This window comes from Gambusia affinis, linkage group LG06, assembly GCF_019740435.1.
Source record: "Gambusia affinis linkage group LG06, SWU_Gaff_1.0, whole genome shotgun sequence".
NCBI classification, from domain to species: Eukaryota; Metazoa; Chordata; class Actinopteri; order Cyprinodontiformes; family Poeciliidae; genus Gambusia; species Gambusia affinis.
The window spans coordinates 7,545,223-7,566,111 of NC_057873.1; the positions used below are offsets into that span (position 1 = coordinate 7,545,223).

A 20,889-nucleotide genomic window follows, 5' to 3' on the forward strand; every position below is an offset into this window, starting at 1 on the left:
TTCTGTTCCATCTCCCTGCTCTGCGGCACCAAATGTATAACTCTGTATCTTTCTCAGAGAAAACAAGGCGACAAGCTGCAAAGTATTGACCAGAACACCAAGTGAACCTGGATTTGGTGGTGATTATGCTGCATTATATTTTCCTGAATGGGGCAACTCTGATTGGTTTTTAAAACAGCAACTTACTGGCTTATCTCAAGAAGGGATTTGAGCCAGGGAGCAAATTAGAAGAAAACAAAACACGACAAAACCCCCCTCCACCAAAAAACAGGACGTCTAAATCATTATTCCTTGCCTTTCATCCATTATGTCCTGCAATTGGGGTTTGGACGGGGCTAAAATAAACACACTTTGGAAATCTGACAAGTTACTTTGCTCCCATTGTCGAATAATAAAGGAGAAAAGCAGTGTGGGAGCTGGGAAAAACCCACCAAGAAATCGACGAATTACCCACAGTATGTGTTCGCCCCATTTTGTCCCCTGCAGAAACGGGCATTAGAACTCAAGTAAATCTGGCCACTGTTGTGAAGTAATGACCGCTCCAATGCCACCTGCCTGTGAGCCGGTAGCCAGACTCCCCTCTGGGGTTTTTTCATTATGGGCAGGCCACCTAGGAGTTAGCTGCCTGGTTCCCAGTATGACAAGCTTCATAGTTTATAGGATTAGGAAAAGATAGTTAGATAAATGGACTGGCATAAAGCCTGACAGAGTTCTGGTCCTGCAGACAAATTGGCCGGAATTAGGAACATTAAGGAAAACTTTGACTGCTGGGCAAACTGAAACACTGCATGAGCCAGAAGAACAACTTGGAGCTGGCCAGTGTGCAAGAAGTAAAGTGAGGCCAAAACATAAAGATATTTGTTTTAGCACTTCAGCTGCTGATTTGCTGTTTGTATACAGTCACCGGAATGAAAATCAATGTTTTTGAGGGAGGTTTACAGAATGATACAATACAACAAACATCTTCTAAGACAAGATACTTGATTTGCCAGCAGATCCTTGCAGATTTACTGTGATCCCGACAGGGTCAATCTGAAGCCTACTGGCTGAATTATATACATTTTGAATAAACCTTCTTATGTAAAACAGTTTTATTCATTTTTCTGTAACCATCAACAACCCTCTGGCATAATTCTAGCTGAACTTTTGACATCAGCTCATTTAAAATTGGATTAACTTTTGCTGTAGATTTTGTTGCTGAGAATGATCTACCATCTTTTTTCAATAGGGTTAAACTTGGGGCCATTCCAAAGCCTTAATGTTTTATCTGGTGTATTCCAAATCCAGTTGATATGCACTATTGTACTTTTGGAAAACCAAGTTATGTCCAAGTTGCATAACTGTTGCTTCAAAGTGAAGTTTAGGAATTTGGAGGTGCTTCTCCGTCACCAACGTAACTGTACTGCTCGCATACTTGACAGTTGTACAAGTCCATTCTCAATTCCTCCAAACATTCTTCTTGTCATTATGGTCAGGTGTTTAAGCAGTTTATAGTTTGGGTTATAAACTGGATTGATTTGGGTGATCCATCAAGAAAATTACTTCAAACACATGTTGAATAAGGCTTGGAATAGACACGGCAAGAGACTATGGTCAAGATTACCAAGTTGAAAACGAACTCATAACTAATCAAAGTGTATGTGTAAAATTTTTGAACCGATGCAGATAAGAATTCCCTTTGTGTAATTGTTGTACAATCCCCCCAGAAAAAAATTGTTAAAGTGCATCACTAAAAGCCAGAAATAAATGGGACATCGATGCCACTGATGAGTGCGTTTATACCTGACCAGCATTAAAATAGAATTTTTGCATTTTCCTTGCCAAAGCAACCCCCACAAAGGGCCAAAACTCGTTTATGAAGAAAAATTAGGCCTCGAACAAAGGGGATGGGAGGGCAAACCGCTCTCCATGAGAGTCATCGGAGGTAGGCTTTTGCATCCACGAGGGAGAGCTGTGGAACTAATTCCAAAGTGGGGCTCACAGCAAGACTGCTATTCATCGGCAGCAGGGGTGCACAAGGAAAGGCCAGGTGCCAGCATTTCCATCTGCTTCTTATCGTCCTTAGACTGACCTCTGCAGACAATGGGAGCTGGGCATGCGGTCCAGGGCGCAGGAGTGTGCCAGTGATGACCCGTTCCCAAGGAGAGAGCCCGTAGCGATGCCATCCTCTCCTCGTCTGGCATCACAATTTTTGGGTTATTTCTCATGCATGCTGAGACAATACATAAGGGGAGGTGCATCTTTTGCATTTAACCCTGAGGAATTATTTACTGAAGCTTAAAACTAATCATGTACATGGACTGTGGGGTGCATTTTGAACCGGGGGGAGGGGGAGGAAGAAAAGAAAAGAGAGCACAGCCCTGAGGTATTCCTCACAGTGCGCAGATGGAAGCTGAAATCATAGCCATCAGATGGGGCTCTTCAGGTGTATCTGCTCTCCGCTGTGCAGTCTGTGTACAAATAGTAATCTCACTTCTGCCCTGTGATTATGACATGTTGTTGATGGCGACATGCCAGGTTTCCCCTCAGTTCATAAGACACCGCACACGACAGCTTGAAAGTGACAACTCTCTGCTCCGTCACGGCCAGACGTCACCCACTGAGGGTGTGACAAGAAGCATGAAGATGTTCTGTTCTTTACCTTCAGCTTGGTGAGATGATCCACAGCTGGAGAGTTGTCAGACTTAGGTGGAATAGTCAATTCCCACTTGCCAAACTCTTTCTTGGAGTAAGGGTAAGAGAACTTGTCCCAGCCATCTATGGGGAAACAAACACAATTTAAACACTTTAAATTCAGTTTATTTACAAATTTCAATATGTTGATCAGGTCCTGATGACAAAAAATGCACGAGTTAGATAAATGGATTAAAGAAAGAAAAGGTGCATGTCTTGTAACTGTTTTTCTTGGTTGGTCTCTGCATTTATTAAGAAACATACAGCTGTGATTCTTCAGATGACAGTAATGGTTCAGTTTAAACCACATTTCCATTACTCATCTCTATCTTTTCCTTTTTGATCACAATAATGCATAACAAATTTTGCACTACAAATATTAACATCCCAAATTTAAAAGTCATTAAAATATATATATTTTTATATTATTTTGAAGAGAAACACAAAAAGTAGATTCATTTAGAGCCTATGTATGCAATTGGTGTTTATTTTCCATACCATCCAATATTTGAGGCTAGAAACATGTTAACGTTAATTTTAATATCAGAGTAAGGGAGTGCCAAAAACTAGGTGCTGTGGTTGGCACACCTCCTCTAATAGCAGAGTTAATTTTTCACTTTGGAAAATATTTAGCGCACAGCTTCCTCTAAAGCTCGAATTTACTTGTCACTTTTCCAAAAACCAAGTAAAGCCATTTCTTTCGCTGAAGCTAAATACCATGTCAGTATATGCCTTTATTATTTACTGAATAAATGCTGGATGATTAGTACTTTGGAAAAAACAACTTTTTAGTTAGCTGTGTCCACCACTGATTAGTGGCAACAATAATTTTTCCATCCCACAAATGGAAATGGGTACATTAAAAACACATGAGAAAATTTCTTGTGAAGATAAAAAGTAAAATACATGAATTTTCACAATACAGAAAAAAAAAATGCAACTGGAGTGTGTCTAAATAATGCATTCTGAATGTGACTCACTCCATTCACTCTCGACATGAAGAGGGGGAACAAAAATAAATAAAAATCATAAAAAATTTCAATTCTCCAGAAAAATGCACAATTTGGCCAAATCACATTGCCCTTCCAGAAAATAAAATTCAAAAAGCACAAAAAAAATTAAGGTACCGAAAAGTGCAAACACAAGTAATAGTTCATTTCTGTCAGTGTAGTTCATTTCCGCTTTTCTTTCTGACTTCTACGATCTATTTTCACACACCCCCTACAAAAATGCTCTTACATAACCCCTTGCTGTTGTGTTTGATCTCTCTGCTGATCTTTGGGTCATGTGACTATTGCAACAGAGAATAAAGCAGAGGCCCCCTACATCCAAAAAGAGAAAAACTGATCAGACTGCATCGTAAATTCGATATTTAAAGGCAACAACATCTCCAGTTGTCTATCACTGACAGAACACAAAACATTTATTATAAAGTGACCACCCTGGCCCGTCAATTTAAGATGTTTTCATTCTGCAACGCATATCTGCTTGCTATTCATGAGTGGATACAAGGCAGGGATAGAAAATGAATCACAGGAGATGCTCTAGAAGTGTTGGGGCACAACCCCAGCACTTTTCACAGGTAGGGAAGTCATATTTTTTCACTATTTATTTATCTCTCTTAGCCTAAACTCGACTGAAAAAAAAAACAAACAAAAAAAAGAAAACAGTGCATTATGCATCCAACCTGCACCATATTCATGACTAGGGCTGCTGGGCTGTTTCCACATTTGCTATGAAATTGAAATCAAATAATATGACTGAGCCGTGTCAAAATGTAATCTCTCACAGAATTGAATGTTGGAATTGAGCTGCTGCCCAAGGTCCTGGGAAGATAATTAAAAAGGAGAAGGAAGTGTAGGAATACAGAGAGAGAAAAGCGCAGACATGAAGCTAACTAGCACAAAAATGAACAAAAAACAAATTGATACATTTCCACTTTTGCACACAGAATCAATCCGAGGGTATTAACATTTCCACTAATGCTAATAATATCGTTTTCACTGTAGCAAAGAGATAAGAGTTGTACCGTCCTGCTGCCTTCTGGGTAGAACTTGGTCTTCCAATGTGGTTTTAAAAATATTAAAAATGTTCAGAAAAACTATCTTGAATATTTAACTTCTGTAGAAGACATTTTTTGGATGTTAGGCATCACAGATTTTCTGTAAAATATATTCACATTTCCTTAAAAAAGAGGAATAAATTTCAAATGATTGCCTATTAGCCAAAAATCATTTATGGTAAACTGTTAAATAAAAAAAAAATGAAATAGATATGGCAGATGCTCCATCAAAGAAGTATTTTCAACACAACAATGCATTTTGTTATAGAGTCATGCACAAATATAGTGTCATATTTGGTTAGAATTTGTAAAAAGTCCCAAATGGATTGATTTTTTGCTGAGCACATTTAAAAAAAATGTCATTATTAATTTTAAAAAGGATGATCAAATGGCGTGGTTTTCCTGAGCTACAAACCATGCAGGTTTTCTGTCAAACAAAAAGAGTTTGAGATCATTGATTTAATTATGCAATCGTTTCTAGTCTCTTATCTGTGCATGCTTGTTTTTTTCAGTTCAGTGTGATAGTCTCATGTCTTTGCTTTGATGCTCTCCTCTTTGTCACATCTGTATGTCACTGCAAAAGTGCCTCTACATTTTGCTGTAAGAGCAGTTGGACAGACGAGTGTGTGCCTCTGTAATGCATGCAGAACTGCAACTTCGAAGCAGCTCCGGGTGTAAGCACACCATTGAGTGTGTCAGCACACCATGGGCTCTGGGTGGTTTTCTTTGTGACCATGACCAGAGCCATCAAAGCCCTGCACAATCGATGCAGTGACACACCAAAGAGTTCTGCTGAAGCCTTGACAGCTCTGTCGCAGGACGCAGTCACAAGTTGCCAAGGATATGGGGGAAAGTCTTGGTTGAGTAGCACCTTCTGCCATCTGTCAATGCTTCGAGATTGTAATGTTTTGTTGCGAAAAAAGGAAATGGACAAAGAGCTCTCCAGCCACTCTGGCGAGACATGAGAACCGTAAAAATAACTGAGTCCTGAATGAGCTCCTTTGTTTTAACAACACACAGTTAGCAAAGGCTTAATCGGGCTTGTTAATTATTTTTTCATTTCTCTGCAGACTCCAGAAAAAAAATAACATCCAAAAGTATTGACCTAAAATTATTTTCAAGGACAGGAACTTGGAAAAATAAAGATTTCATTAAAAACATAGTATCTGCACACTTTCAACAACTTTCTAAGCAATGATGAAATGACGATGCAACTGAAATATTAACACAAATACTCCACATTTAAAGTCTTGAATATGCAAGTTTATACTGTGTAATCAATATTTCCTATATTTCTTTCACCCTGCAGAGCTGTTTGAACAAGCTCTCTTAGTGTTTTATGCTGACCTTTTTCTTACAGATTTAATCAGCTTAGAGCTTCGTGTTTTCTAAATCACCATAAAGACACGTTGTCATGATATTTCAGGATATATTTAATATAACAGGAAACAATACAAAATTTCAATAATCTGGGGTTAATTAGCAAAAACAAGTTCATCTGTTAGGCAAGAGAACAAAACCTGTGCTACTTACTGAATTCACCAGTAAGAAAAAGGGCCTCAGCAGCAGGAGCCCATTCCTTGAAAAACAGGCTGTTGTCGGGCAATCGCTGCACACCAAAGCTGCGATAGCTGCGTGTGAACTGGTCAATGCCTCCCTCTGCCTCCTCCAGCAGAAGGACTTGCTTCCTTAGCATGTCATACCTTTCAACCAAACAGAAAAGATAAATTAATGAAATGAAAATCCCACATCACATTGAAATTCTTATGGCTACATTCAAAGTTCTGCTATATAGAAGAAGGAAAGTTCACTAATTCTAGGTTTATTTCCAATATTCAGAGTGTCTCCATTTCTAAATGATTGTTCCTGAGTCTTTGGAAGACAAACAGCCAGTTGGCTGGTGATCACAATCAAACAATTTTCAGGTGACCAGCTGGTCAGAAATGGAGAAATCTGGTCTTTTACCAATCAGTGCCTGAGTGCTGATGTTAAAGGCCGAGCAATCAGCAACACTCTTGAGTGTGGAAGTTTTATTGCAAGGAGATGCCTCAAATCTTGCCATTTCTGGCATCAGTGCCATTTATTGATGAAATCAGAGCAAGCACAAACTCATCTACTCAACTACTACAACCATATTGTACACAGAAACTCACTGCTCAGGGGAAGCTTTGAGAATCTAGTTAAAATAGCTAGATTCCTGCACATTTTATTGCAGTTCTTTCTATATCGGCAGAAAACCCCAGAATGCACAGAGAGAATGTAGAAACTTCATGTAGAAAGACTCCAACCCAGCATTTGAGCCCAAGGCATTCTTATTGCAAGTTAACAACTGCTCCACCATGCAGACTTCAACAGAAACCATTAAAGGTGAAAGTTTAATAGTTTGTTTTAGTTTCTTAACTTTGGTCATGAAGCATGCTGGATTGGAAACCTTTGCCAGCCTTTTGGAGATGTCAGACTTAATGTTATTGTGTACATTCTTCATGGTATTGACACAAGAAACTCATGTTTACATTTACAAGTACGTCTCAAAAAATGCTAAGTTCAATATTTCTATCACTCATTTCATAACGTGAAACTCATATTCTATCATGACATATTTCAAGCCTTTGTTTCTTGAAATTCTGATAGATAATACTTACAGATAGTGAAAATTCTAAATTATGTGTCTTAGAAAATTTGAATATTGTGAAAATGTTAACTATTGAAAACTAATGGTGTCACACCCCAGTCAGTTAATTCATTAAAATGCCTGCAAAAGGTTTCCTGAGTAGGGTTCATTATATTAATTATAATCACAAGCACTGTATCAATAAAAGTCAGAATAGAAGAAATTACAACATAAAAAGTATAAGCTGGTCACATCAGGACAACCCCGTTTATTATTTTGCCTGAGTAATGACAGAAAAGAAGGCATTTGAACTATTTCTAACATGATGCAAATGTTTGACTGGTACGGTGTTTGGATATCTAAATTGTTAACAACAGTAAAAATAGATTTCCTAATTTCCTTTTAATTGTCAGCGCAACAAACAATTGCAAACGCAAAACAGCGTTCAAGCATTCTGCAGTCATGCATGGGAAAAGTTTGATTTCCTTTATCATTATAACATTTCTCGAAGCATTTCAAGAACATTCTAGCACAAGCAGCCCATGGTGCCTTATTTTTTTCTGCACCTTCTTTTTTTAATCTTTTTGAGGTTCTACCTCCAGATGAAAACTTGCCTCTCTGCCTTCAGAATGTATGACTACAGGCATTTCCTAAGAGATAAACGTCTGTCTATTACCTTGAACTGCAAAAGACAGACTAACTAGTTTACAATTTATCTCACTTTCATTTCTGCAGGCAAGCTGGTGTCCATATCAGATTCCCCGGGTACAGAGTGCCTCTCTCAGCCAGCAGAGTTAAGTGTACTTCGTCCCCTATAGCCCTGAACCAAAGCTGAGGCTTGCCTGTGAATGCCCTGGGGTTTAATGATGATTTCTCAGCAGCTGCTTCCTGACTTAAGCATGCTGGATGCAGGCAGTGGTTACCAAATGGAAACCTTTAAAGTCTGACCAATGCTGCCACATCCCTCCTATAGCACTTTGTCACAATTTTGAGAATAGGCAGAAAGGAAAGAGAGGACAAAAACGAAGTGACCCAGAGTTTCAGTATTTACACCCATAGAAATTCTGCCAATGACTTTAAATGAGGCAAGTAAACATAATTCAGCCCTTTATGGACAAACTGTCCTCTACTAGCAGTGTTGTAAACATGTATTGATTTATTCTGAAACATTTAATTGTTTCATATCAAACCAATGTAATATCAGACAAAAAATAACTTAAGTACTTATGAAAAAAGAATTAGTATGAATTAATTTCTGTAGGGGAAATCTAGCTAAATTTCTTGGACCTAGGTCAAAACAAAGAATAACTAAACCACCACATCTCTAGGACAGTTGCATTTCTACTCAGGACACCCAGGCTTAAGAAATCAGTTGAACTGAACATGTCTGACAACATGAAGTAAGCCAGATGAGCTCATAAAGCAGCATGTTCTAATCTAAAGAAAGTGAAAAAAAAAATGAGATGGTCATCAATATAATTTTTGAAAGCTTTATGCCTCTTTTGAACAAACTAATTTTTTAAGGTTTTTGTGGCACTAGTGAGCTTAATATTTAGAGCAGAAATGGGCAGAGAGAGGGGGGAAGGTTTTCAGCAAAGGTCTCAGGCTGGGAATCGAATACCAGACTGATGTGCCAATGAACTGCCTCTGGAAATGGGGCATCTGATCTATGTTTACATTCACAAAATGAAGAAAAATACAAAATTAAAACCATGTTGAATCTTCCCATGTGTAAATTAACACCTCATCCAGGAAGTCAAAGAACAATGCAAAACCACAGCTAAAGGACTGCAGACATCACTTCCATAAGATCAGGGTTCATGATTCAAATGCCAATAACATCTTGATAATCTGGGGCTGTTTTGGGACCTGAACAGGTTGTCATTATTGAGAACACCATGAACTCTGCTCTGTACCAGAACATCCTGGTAGAGAATATCTGACCATTTCTGCAGGACAATCATCTGAAGCACACCACTAAGTCCACCTCCAAATAATTTAAAGTTAAAAAGATAAAATGGGTCTTGGAGTGGTCTAGTCAAAGTCAAAGTCCAGATTTAAATCTGATGCTGTTGTATAGCCTTCATTTTTCCTCAAAAGCCTCCACTGTGGCCATTAAAAAAATCTTAAAAGAGGAATGGGTAAACATCTTTGCCTTATATGTATATTTTTGGGTGATCTGAAGCATTTAGGAATGTCAAAATAATCATTAACAGCAGAAATCTGGAAGCAGGCAAATATTTTTCATAGTACTGCATATTCTGTGTCTGTTTTTACTTTAATATGAATCAGAACACAATTTCTATACAAACAAACATGACAAACATACATGACAAAATGCACCTCTGAAATTTATTCTTTCAACACAGTTTTTTTATTTAATGTCTTGACAAATTATGTGTTTTATTATAACAAAATTCATGCAGCTTCACATGAGACTCTGAGGCAGCATTTGGTTCGATGACACCCGCACATAAAGCAGCAAAGAGCAGAAGCTTCGGCCATCTTATCACATATGGCAACCCTTTTTTTTTTTCCTGGAGTGCTGCTCCTGAATTCCAAATGCAGTGAAGTCGGTATTAAAACTGTAGAACTGTGGCTCACCTCATAACTAGTTTCTGAACTGCATTCACCTGAAACCTTCCTGGTTCTCTGTAGATTTTTATTATGTGTTGACATTTTATATCATACCATCTGTGAGGTATTGAGGCACTACAAACAGAAGCTAAGGGAAGGTTTTCAGACCCATTGCTGTTTTCCACAGTGAGTAAACCTTCAGATTCAACTTGAGTGAATTTTTTTTAATAGCTCTTTACACATAATTTGAGAATGTTGTAATCCATTCTTCTATTTAAATACACTATTCATCATAATCCTTCCTCTCAACAAGGGAGTCCAAAGTGTGGCCTGGAGGCCCATTTGCAGTCCTTAAAATTATTTTGTGTGGCCTTTGATCACAATTCAAAAATGCCATAAATTTATTAGGTCAGGCATTTTATGCAGATGCACATTAAAAATGATTGGGTGCAATTTTATTTCATTTTATTTTTTTTATTTGTCCAATACAGAAATTAAAACTACTTTGCTTTTTTTCATTAAATATTGTGTTTCATTTAGTGTTGAGCAAGTGAAACAAATAGTTTTTGCAATTTTAATCATCAAAATAATATTATGGCAAGTATTTTAAGGGAAGGTTTAGAATAAATACACCAAAAATTTTGTTGTATTTAATTTTGTTAATATTACATAGAACAAAATAGGAGTTCCCAAAATATTACCAAAACTTGTAGAGGAAAAGATGGTAGTTGAGGCTTTGTCACTTCATCTTCTCATCATGGAGTTTCACACCGGAAAAAAAAACAAAAACTTCTGTTTTGATACATTTTTTTTTCTTCTAACTTTTTTAATCCCCATTTCTAAACCAGTCTTTTAAGATGGCTACAGAAGGTAAACATTGCCTTCTGCCTGGTCCCAAAATAAAAGTATAAACTAGAGGGGAGAAAAGCTTAAATAGTATAATGCAGTCCAAAAATGAATATGTTTTCAAATAAATTTAGATTGTTCACAGCTCTCATATTCAATCTCAAAAAACTGCAGGATGCCACAGCGTAGCAGCACAATCTCACTCCAAAAGAAGAAGAAAAAAAAGTGGGCCCCTAAGCCAGCACTTTATAGAGCCCTCCTCCTCATGGAAACTGACTGATCTTATCCTCTACTTCTTATGAGGCTTTTAAGTCTAAGAATGTGGTTTTTAAAGCAGAGAAAACTCTTGAGGTTTGCCTACTTCGTGCTGCACAGCAGGGGCTCACATTCAGTAACATGTCGAACTGGCTCCCACAAGTACACAAGCGCTCAGGTTGCAACATATAAGAGGAAGACTGCACTTTCTGTTAGGAAAATCTTTTCACTGCTTCTCTGACACTACAAATACCTGATTGCTGCTGAAATTCAGTTTAAAAAAGGGGCAACTTATTAAAGGCCCAGTTAGAACTATTGCATCAGGTTTTTGTTGTTTTATTTTTTTAAGCAACCAAATGTTTGTGTAAAGACCCATCAGGTCTTTACTTGTTCATGTGGATTTCTTGTGTACTTTGATGTCTGACAATTCCAGTTGTGACTTCCCTTAAAGGACACACAGCCTCTTTTTTTGGCAACAAACATTGACAAAAACAAGAAAACAGAAGTGAGGTGCAGGTTTTTTGAACCAGGTAGTTTTAAACCCAACAGGTTAGCGCAGCACTGGTGGGATTGGAAGAGTAGAATATCTGGTTATTTAAATCATTATCTGAAATTAATATACATCAAATTTGAACATGTTTCACTTACTTAGTGATGCATAAAACATTTCCAACAAAGTATATTTAAAATATATTTTTTTAGAATATATTTATTGTTCAGCCATTTTTTTATTTTGTTTTACTTTTACTTGGATTATAAAAAATATCTCCCATCTCAGTGCCAACTATCCAGCATTTAAGCAAATTTGTCTCTAACCGGCCTCTCAGAGCTTCAAAGAGCAGCTGAATTTATTCTACGATTAAATATCGTAGATAGACAAACACATATTCGATCAGATGACTTCTGAACTAGATTTCGAGGACTCAGTAAAGAGGGCTTAGTTCAAATAAATGCAACAATTTGAAGTGCTGTATTTGAACCAAAAATGTTTTTGAAAAAATTTTGTTGAACTATCAACGTATTTATTTTTTAATTTTATGTGATAGTTCAACTCAATTTTTCAAAAAGTTATAATATCATGAAAATAAAGTCTTAAAATCACCAAAATAAAGATGCAATATTACCAGAAGAAAGACAAAAGGTGGCTCTGATAGTCATCAATATCTGACGTGTGTGGCTAGGATTGAGTTAAAGTTGCTTAAAAAGACACTTTCATTTCAATGACAATAAATAACTGAAAATATCATGATATGATTTTAAATTCATATTGCTCACCCTTACACAAAGGGGTTTAATTCTTCTCCACACCCAAAAGATGTTCCTTCTACAGAGCCACAGAAGTGTGAAAATCAAAGTGAGTAGAGAAACATCCAGTCTGGGGTGATTTAGAGAAAAAGTAAGAAGCTCTTACCAAATCTGGCAGCAGCTGTGGAGCAGTTCTGCTGTACTATTTGTGGCCAGAGGATCATTCTTTGACTTTACTCTCTAGAGATTCTGTCTCACTTACACTTCATTAGGAAAACTGGCCTGTATGGGCTTTGTACCAGTTCTGGTTCAAAGTGTCCGCTGCTAGTTCTTGAAGTGAATGTAGGACAAAAGCTTAGTTCCCCACTGACAAAACGAGCCAGCTTCAAAGAGCTTTGAATTAATTAAACACAACACATGTATTTACCTACAATACCATTGGGTGGTTCAGAAAGAGCGGAATTATTTATGAAAACATCTGTATAGGAGGAAATTAAAGTTTTGACAGTAAAGAAAAATGAATATTTCACCTAAAATTATTTTCATATTGGTGGCAAAACTCTCCAAACTGCAAGAGGAGGAAGATTTCATACAAGAATAATTTAGTAAGTATCAGACCTTCATTTCCTGATTTTGGTCAGCCATCCAATGTCACTAACTGGCTTACATTTTATATTCACAGAGTAACAAGCTCAGAATTTAGACATATTTAGAAGATTTGCAGTACTTTCACCTGTTTTTATGTAAACAAAAGCCCCTTTTAGATTATTTAATTTCCTATTTCAACGAGAAACGCACTCATTTTGGCCGATGCAATTTTCTTTGAGGTCTGCCCTGAAGAATAATTTTATGTTTAGAACAAGGACACTCAAAAGCGGAAACGTGCTAAAGATGTTTTGATAAAAAGTGTTGCTTTAAATATAGTCAGAAAAAAATGGAATTGTTCCTATCTGTGGGAAAACATTTTAAATCTTTATCTGACTTTGATAAAGTAAAAAAAAGTTTTTATTATTATTATTATTTGCTCTCCTTAGCCTTGATTACAGCAAATTATGGTAAAATTGATAGATCTTATGCTCTGATTATTTGACTTGTGCATCCCTTGATATCACCACTCCATCATATATGTATGACATAATTGCAATTTTAATACACAGATTGTATCACAAATGTATAACATCAGCTAAAATAAACCACAGAATAAACCCATAAACTCACTACACAAGCATACTTGGTGTTCTGCTCTATAGAATAACAATGTAATATCTCCAGAGGTAGCCAGCATATCATATGCTGTTCAACACACTTGCCAGCTTCCTTAAACAGAGTGATTGGTAGCGCTAAGTGGTAGCCTTCTTTCAGCCAGCCAGCCAGCAATGCCAAGCAATGAAAGGCGAACTGCTCAGTCTGTGTTAGTTTATGCCCACTCCAGCACCTTGTCTGATGAATTATAAACCTTAGGAAAAAAAATCATTTTAAACAACACAACTTTTAGAAACCTTTGTATACCACACAGGACTGTACATTATAATATACAATAAAATCTGCCTTTTAAAAAATATTGTAGCATAGATTTTATGCTTGTGCTACAAAAGTACAAATCTCTATTGAATCAGTCTTATGAGCTAAAAATCTTTTACATACAGGCCTGCTTTGATACCATCAACTGCCCCATACAGTCCTGTCCAGCAAAGATACAGGCTGCTTGTGCTCATTAAATATGTAAGTGGTCTTGTTTTTATATTATTTCGCAGTATTTGTGAACAAAATCAATTATATTCATACATGTGTAGCCAATATTTATATTTATATATATAATAATATATAATATAATATAAATCTTTTTATTTTGACTTGGATAAAAAATATGTCTTAAATAACTTGAAATCCAACTAAATTTAGTATTTTTTGCCATATTGTTAATGAGAAACTTATTCAATAAAGACATAGAGGTCATTGCTTCATATTTCTAGTCAAATTCAGTTCATTTTATTCTATTAAATAGCTTTGTATTTTAACTAAATTTACAGTCTTACAATAGTATTTCAAATAATATTTGTTTCCATCTTTGGGAAAAAGCTGAACTCTGCGTCAGGTTAACACACTCCTGGTTACAAAATGTGAGAATCTAAATATAGAGTGATCGGTTCTGTTGTGATGTGTTGCGCGAGTGATGGTGACAGCTGAAGCACAGTGGTGTCGAGTCCATCCGGATCACATGAAGACACACATGAGAAAGCTGTTCAGCCTTTGATCTTAGATCTTTATTGGGGTTTACGTCAGGTCATAAGTAAGGAGAGTTTAAAATAACGTCCTTCTGACTGAGGATTGAGGAAGCAAAGGAACAGAAGTAGCTTAGAATCTGAACAGAAGTCAATTGTCAAAAAACAAACTTTTTTAAAGTATTGTTGTGACATAATATAAAGTGGTGACTAACTGGTGTCGCTCAACTAAAAACAATTACTCTCACAGAAATGGTACTTGCAGAAAATCCCTCCACTTTTTACAGCCAAATTTAATCAACCAATCAATTCACACGTTCCTTCTCATGTGCTTTTGTGTGTTCAGATAATTACTACAGCAAACCCTCACCTATTTGCTGTTCAGTATTTGTTGATTCACCATTCACAATTTTTTCCCTGTAACACAACTCCAATTTGTAAGTGCAATGTTCCTTGGCACGCCATTGGCTGGTGTTTGCAAAGCAGCCAGTCCAGCAGCAGAATGCATTTCCATGGCGTTGATTGGCTGTAGAATGAAGACAAGGAAGACTGCATCCATTAGCTTTTTAATTTTTCTAAGGACTTTATCTATTAGTATGTGGCTGTGACCTTTAACCCCTTTGAATAATGGGAGTCCACTTAACTTAGCAAAACTGCACTAATAATGAAAATAATAATCAGTTTGCTCCAAACACACTGCATTACCATTTCAAGCAGATTAACATTAATTGCTGGAGTTTTAGCTTTTGCTGCAAGCCCTCTGCTTGTATTTGGAGTCCAGTTAGGGAGGGAATGTTAAATAAAGTATGTGAAATAAACCAAGATATAGCTAAAATATAAAAACTTTTGGTGGTTTATGATTTAGTAACTTCTAGACCCACTTTGATCAGCAACTCCTAAAAAAAAAAACAAACAAACACATTTGTCTTTAGAATACTTTTTTACACAGAGCAGACCCACACACTGACTGCAAGATGCCCGGGCCCAGTAACAGCAAAACAAGACCAAGTCATTTCTTCTCCACCACTGTGTTAAGAGGTCTGAGGTCTCTGCGGTGATTTACCTCACCAGACAAATGACCTAAATACAAGAACTTTGGAAAGACAGTGACCAGTCCAAGTAAACCCAAAGGCAAGTCTTCCATACACTGATACTAGGCAAACTAAAAATGGTACAAATTCTGAACTTGAGGTCAACTGGTCCAATATAAAATATCTGAACTCTAAAAGTGAAGAGACATGTACTTTTTGTTTAGTGAGTCATTTTAAGATATAAATTGTACTGCAGTTAAAAAAAATACACTACTCAACCCTTCCTGCTGAATTGTGCAAGAGGAACGTTAAATATTGAAGCATGTCAACAGAACTCTGCACATTGTAGCAGTAACATGCAAACAGTCACAGCAGCTGTTTTCACAATCCCTTTCAAAAACCGCATCCCAGTGAAATTAAACAAGAGGAGAAACAAGCAACCACAAAAACTAATTGGGATGAGAGAGTTCTCCTGGAATCAGATTAACTGTGCATAGCATCTCTGTCTGACGTGAAAGTTGATTACACCTGAAAAATGGGCAGCGCTGAGCCCTGGGTTGGTGCTGAAATCCAAAGAATCAATCTTTGTGGTCATAGGTCTCCTTCTGATAAGGCTGCTAAATTCTTGGCACTGGGACTCAGCATGCCACAGCAGCTCAAAAAAGAAAAAGAGAATTTGATTTCAGCTTATGTTTGTGTTATGGTGTTTGGTCTCCAGGGATGAGAACACTGGGAGCTTATCAAGAATGAACCTTGACACAGCAGCAATTCTATATGTAAAATACTTTATGTGCAGCGTTTATCAGCAGGACAGGTGTTGGAGACATGTCTAGTGTGCAGTGAAGCCTAGAAATCCCAAGCTGTGTCTTAGATGGAACTGACATGCTCATCTCTCTGCGAGGCTACAGCCCTGATCGCTGGCTCCAAATACTAAGCAGGTGGTCCCTTACCTGCCACATTAGAAATGAGATCTGACACGGTAATGAAAACACATGAATCTATGTGGTCCCTTAGTGGAGTTTTGAGGCTTCGTTTCACTGAAGAATGACCCAAAATGAGCAGATGACTCTCTGGGTTATTTCTACTGTCATCTTCTGACTGAGAAACAGGACATCATCAGAAGAGGGTGATTTAACATGAACTGGAAATTAAGTGAAACAACTTCAATGCAATGAGATGAGATAGAACCATTTCTATTCAATAAAGTGTCTAAGGTGAGATAATAAGCAGCACAGAATTACATTTCTGGCACAGTTACGCAGCAGTTTTTACAGACAAGCAGACAGTGAGAAAAGAACAACTCATCTAATGTAAAAAAGTATGAGTAAAAAATTCATAAAAATTATATATTTGTCCATAGTTAAAGAAAATAAATTCACATATAATTGCTAATGTAAAACTTAGGTTTTGTTATGGAAAACATAAACTATGGCGAGAGTTCAAGTAAATGCCAAAAATTGCCCTTCTTAAGAGCTCATACAGATATACAGATTAATGATTTATGATTAATGTTTTTAAAAAAGTATATTTTATCTTTTTTGACTTCTCGTTTGTTTTGACTGATTTACATTTCTTATTGCGATTCTGATGCTTCACTTTAAAATTAAATTATAATTTGTGAATCTAAAAAATAAAAATGAAAGTTTGCTTATCAAGCAACAGTACTGTCATGAAATATAAATAAATAGTGATTTCCAAAACTAATTGAAAATATCAAGTAGAAAATCCTCATTCATCCCTTGTAAAAACCTGTGATTGTACCAATCAGTAGTGCTGGTCACCTCTAACAATTTAACCCATTGGATTTATTTCAAAAGCACAGTTGCTTTTAGACAAAAAATTCAAACTAAATTATTAGAAATTTGAATAAAATTGTGGGAAAAATAATAGTTAATCAGCTGTTTTAAGAAAGCTTACAAAATGATGCTCAAGTTCATCCTCATTAGATAAAAGAACAGTTTTAAAGTGAATAATTTGACAGTTTTTTCCACTCTAAATTACATACAGTAAGTTAAGCATCTAGCAAAAATTTAAGTTTATTACATCAAGCCTCAAAACGTCCATCCATCTTATTTTTCTTTTGTGACCAACCAATTGTGAAGAAGATTCAAAGTGTCGCCCACAACTTAAAGCTGCAGTATGTAGCTTTTATAATCATCGATGTACAGAAATTAACTTAAAACCCAACTAATCAGAGCCACAAGGAGGGTCTTAGTGCTGCTAATCATGTGGTGCTCAATGTCCTGATGACAGAGAAACAACTGACCATCACAGGACAACTCTTTATCCGCTTTTAATAGTGGCCAAGCTAACTAGGTTGAGCATCCATGGCAGACTGTGCAGGGAACTAGATATAGGGCAGCAGACAGTAAGGGGGAGGATGTGACAGTGATTGACAGTCCTAAGATCCTCCTGGCTCTGATTGGTTGTCTCTTGACCAAGTGGTGCCTTTCTGCAGATGGTCAGTGGGACCACGGGGTCCAAATATAAAACAAGACAGATTGCATGTCTCTTTACAAATATGCAAAAAACATAATGTTTGTAAACCTTACATACTGCAGATTTAAACCATAAACTTCACTAAAACAGGTTGGTTTTGATGCTGGTGTAGAAGTTTGATGGGTGTAAAATGTTTTGAGATAAGTAACACACAAATTTAAGGCAAAAATTTCCAGGGATTTGCAGGTTCTATTTACATACAATTATTCAGGGCTATCATAGTAAAGAGGGACTAAATACAAATGCACACCACACCTTTCCGATTTTTTTGTAAAGTAACAGAAACATGCAATGCTTAACTTCCACACTTAAACAGTACTTTGTGATAATTAACCAGCTAAAATAACAGCAAAATATAGTGCAATTTGAGAGCTTGACAAGAGAAAATGCAAAGGTGATAAAAAACTGCAGGACTTTTTAAGACATTTGAGAAAGAGGAGTAACTGACGCCATGAAATAATTGCTAAATATTGCCAAACAGCCTGTCAGTTGAACTTAATCCAAACACAGTCTTCCACTTCATGCATGAGTCCAAGTCTAAATTTGTTTCAATGTCAACTCTGGGTTAAAAGGAGCAAATTGTGTAACACACTCTGCACCGAGAAGAGGTCAGTGAGAATGCAGGAGCTACAACACTTCAAGTGGCTGCAGCTGCATACCCAAAGCTCTGCACAGCAATTTGATGTTTCGTTCACACATAAAAACAACATCAGACACACAGGCAGCCGTGTGAACATTAGCGCCGCCTCAGCACATCACCTGACTGAAGCACGTCGGACACTTCAGCTGTCACACACAGGAAGTTAAAACGACTCGCGTTTTTCTGCAACTTGTCACGCACAATGAAGCTTTTCTGGCAGTTTTTCATTACTTTCCTATGGGCTGCAGTCATATCTGAATGCCAGCTGGTAAGAGCAGGGTGATGAAGAGGGGGAGGGTTGAAAGGTTAGCCCACTGTGCATGAGGAGCAATGGAGCTCTGTGCTACTTCTCATTCGTGCCGTGGCCACAGAAGGAGACATTCTATTGCACATTGATCGAGTTTTGAATGTCAGATGTGTTTTATGTGTTTCAAGACACGGATGCAAGGTATGCGTGGCTCTTTCCTCGCTTTAGCGGGCGTCTTGGCTTTGACACGCTGTGCACAGAAACCGAAGTGTGAGTCGGTTGGTTTACCTCCTCCTGAAGTCGTTCTCGTAATTTTTGAGGTTAGGGTCCATCTGGAGAAGGTTGTTGAATTCGGGAATTGAGACATTATCCTCACGGTCTTCCATGGTTTCTGCAGGTAGACGAAACCAATCGAGTACCGACCGCTCCGGAGATGACAGTGACAGAAAGGGAAAGAGAGGGGAGGGGACGTGTTTAGGGCTTCTAGTAACCGGAGCCCCGCAGCGAATCACGCTGCTTCTTTGCCAGAGCCCGTCCCACCACACCGGGCTGAGTTTACGACAGACCAGAAGCCTGACAGCTGATCCTGTCTGATGTGCTGCTCTGTGCCTTTAAGGAGCCGCTCCAAAGGAATATAAGTCGATGTTTTGACTCCTTTGCAATGGATTTGATTATTGTTTTTTAAACTACAGTACCGAAATTTTAAAAAGGCCTCCAGCTACAGGTAAATATGACATTCTTAGTAGCAAATTCAACATTGTTACACATTATCGTAACAATTAAAATTTTATTCTCAAGAATGTCATTGAACATAACAGATTAGGGAAATTACAAAAGAGTGGAATAGAACAATTAGCATCTTAATAAATCAGAATATCATCATTAATTTAAATAATTTGTTCCAAAAAGTGCAATTCATTCAATGGGGCCTGCCATACCAGAGCATTGAAATGCCTTGTTTTGGAAGGCATTTCAATGTCTCCATGCAATTACTCTTCACTTATTGCTCTACACCTCAAAATAACTGCCGCTTCTTTTCACCGTTAGTGTACCCCCACACTAGATATATCAAAACATGCGGCTGGATCTCGCAGGCTATTACTTCTATTGGTATTTCGAGTAACCATGGCGACGAAATTAGCAAAAAAAAAAAAACGAGGCAAATTCAAATAAAAACAAATTCTAACTTACACTGTTTTCTATCTCAAAACAGAGATAGAATGTTGTCTCCCCCTCTGTGTCTCACCCACACATGACAGTTTTCAGAGAGGATTAATTACCATAGCAACAGGGCAGAGATGTAGAGTACTACAGAGATGGGGGGGAAAACTCATATCCTACAGAGGACGGCAGAGCTTCTAGTTAGAACTGCAGAGATGCCACCTTGGTGGAACACTCACTACAGAAAAGTATATGTGTTTTATAATACATTTACCACGTACGACAAAAGAAAAATAAATAAATAAATATATGTATATTAACTTTTCTGCAAAATTCACCAACTGCACAATTCTTGTTAATTAATTTGGTGTTAAGAGATGAGCGATTTTGATAGTAATGAACTGCCGATATAACGAAGTATAAATCAGATTTTTACTTTTGCGTTGAATGGCAGCATTTAGGCTAACATTAGCATTTTGGCTCATTTCAGCTTGTACACTAATTTCAACATACTAACTTTTCAGCTGTTCTTTGTTAACGTGACATAAATAGGTTATAATGATTTTCATTCAGTCAGGACTGACACTAGCCACATGCGTTGCAGGTAGATTGTAGTAAAGCATTGATTAATGCCTGGTTTTAAAATTGGTTAACTGGACTTGTGGCCATTATTTAGTGCCCATTGTTGGACACCACAAGGCAGGATCGAACCTGATCAAACTGTTATACCGAGGAATTCTGTCGGCTAATGTGTGGTCTCAGATTTTGAAAATGGGCCGACAGCTCTAAGATTGTGTAGTGTGCGCTGGGCATTACACTA

The 20,889-nt window shown here is 37.3% G+C and overlaps 1 protein-coding gene across 1 annotated transcript in view; it reads right to left on the reverse strand.

Annotated features, from left to right (window-relative positions):
- Positions 1-19,439, reverse strand: part of gbe1b (glucan (1,4-alpha-), branching enzyme 1b) — a 112,613-nt gene extending 93,174 nt beyond the window's left edge. The window contains exons 1-3 of the mRNA XM_044119717.1: positions 19,197-19,439; positions 6,269-6,438; positions 2,642-2,757 (exon numbers count right to left, since the gene is read on the reverse strand). Coding sequence (XP_043975652.1) covers positions 2,642-2,757; positions 6,269-6,438; positions 19,197-19,294 — 384 coding nt within the window. The 5' untranslated portion in view covers positions 19,295-19,439. The remainder of the gene's footprint in view (positions 1-2,641; positions 2,758-6,268; positions 6,439-19,196) is intronic.
- Between the last annotated feature and the right edge of the window lie 1,450 nt (positions 19,440-20,889).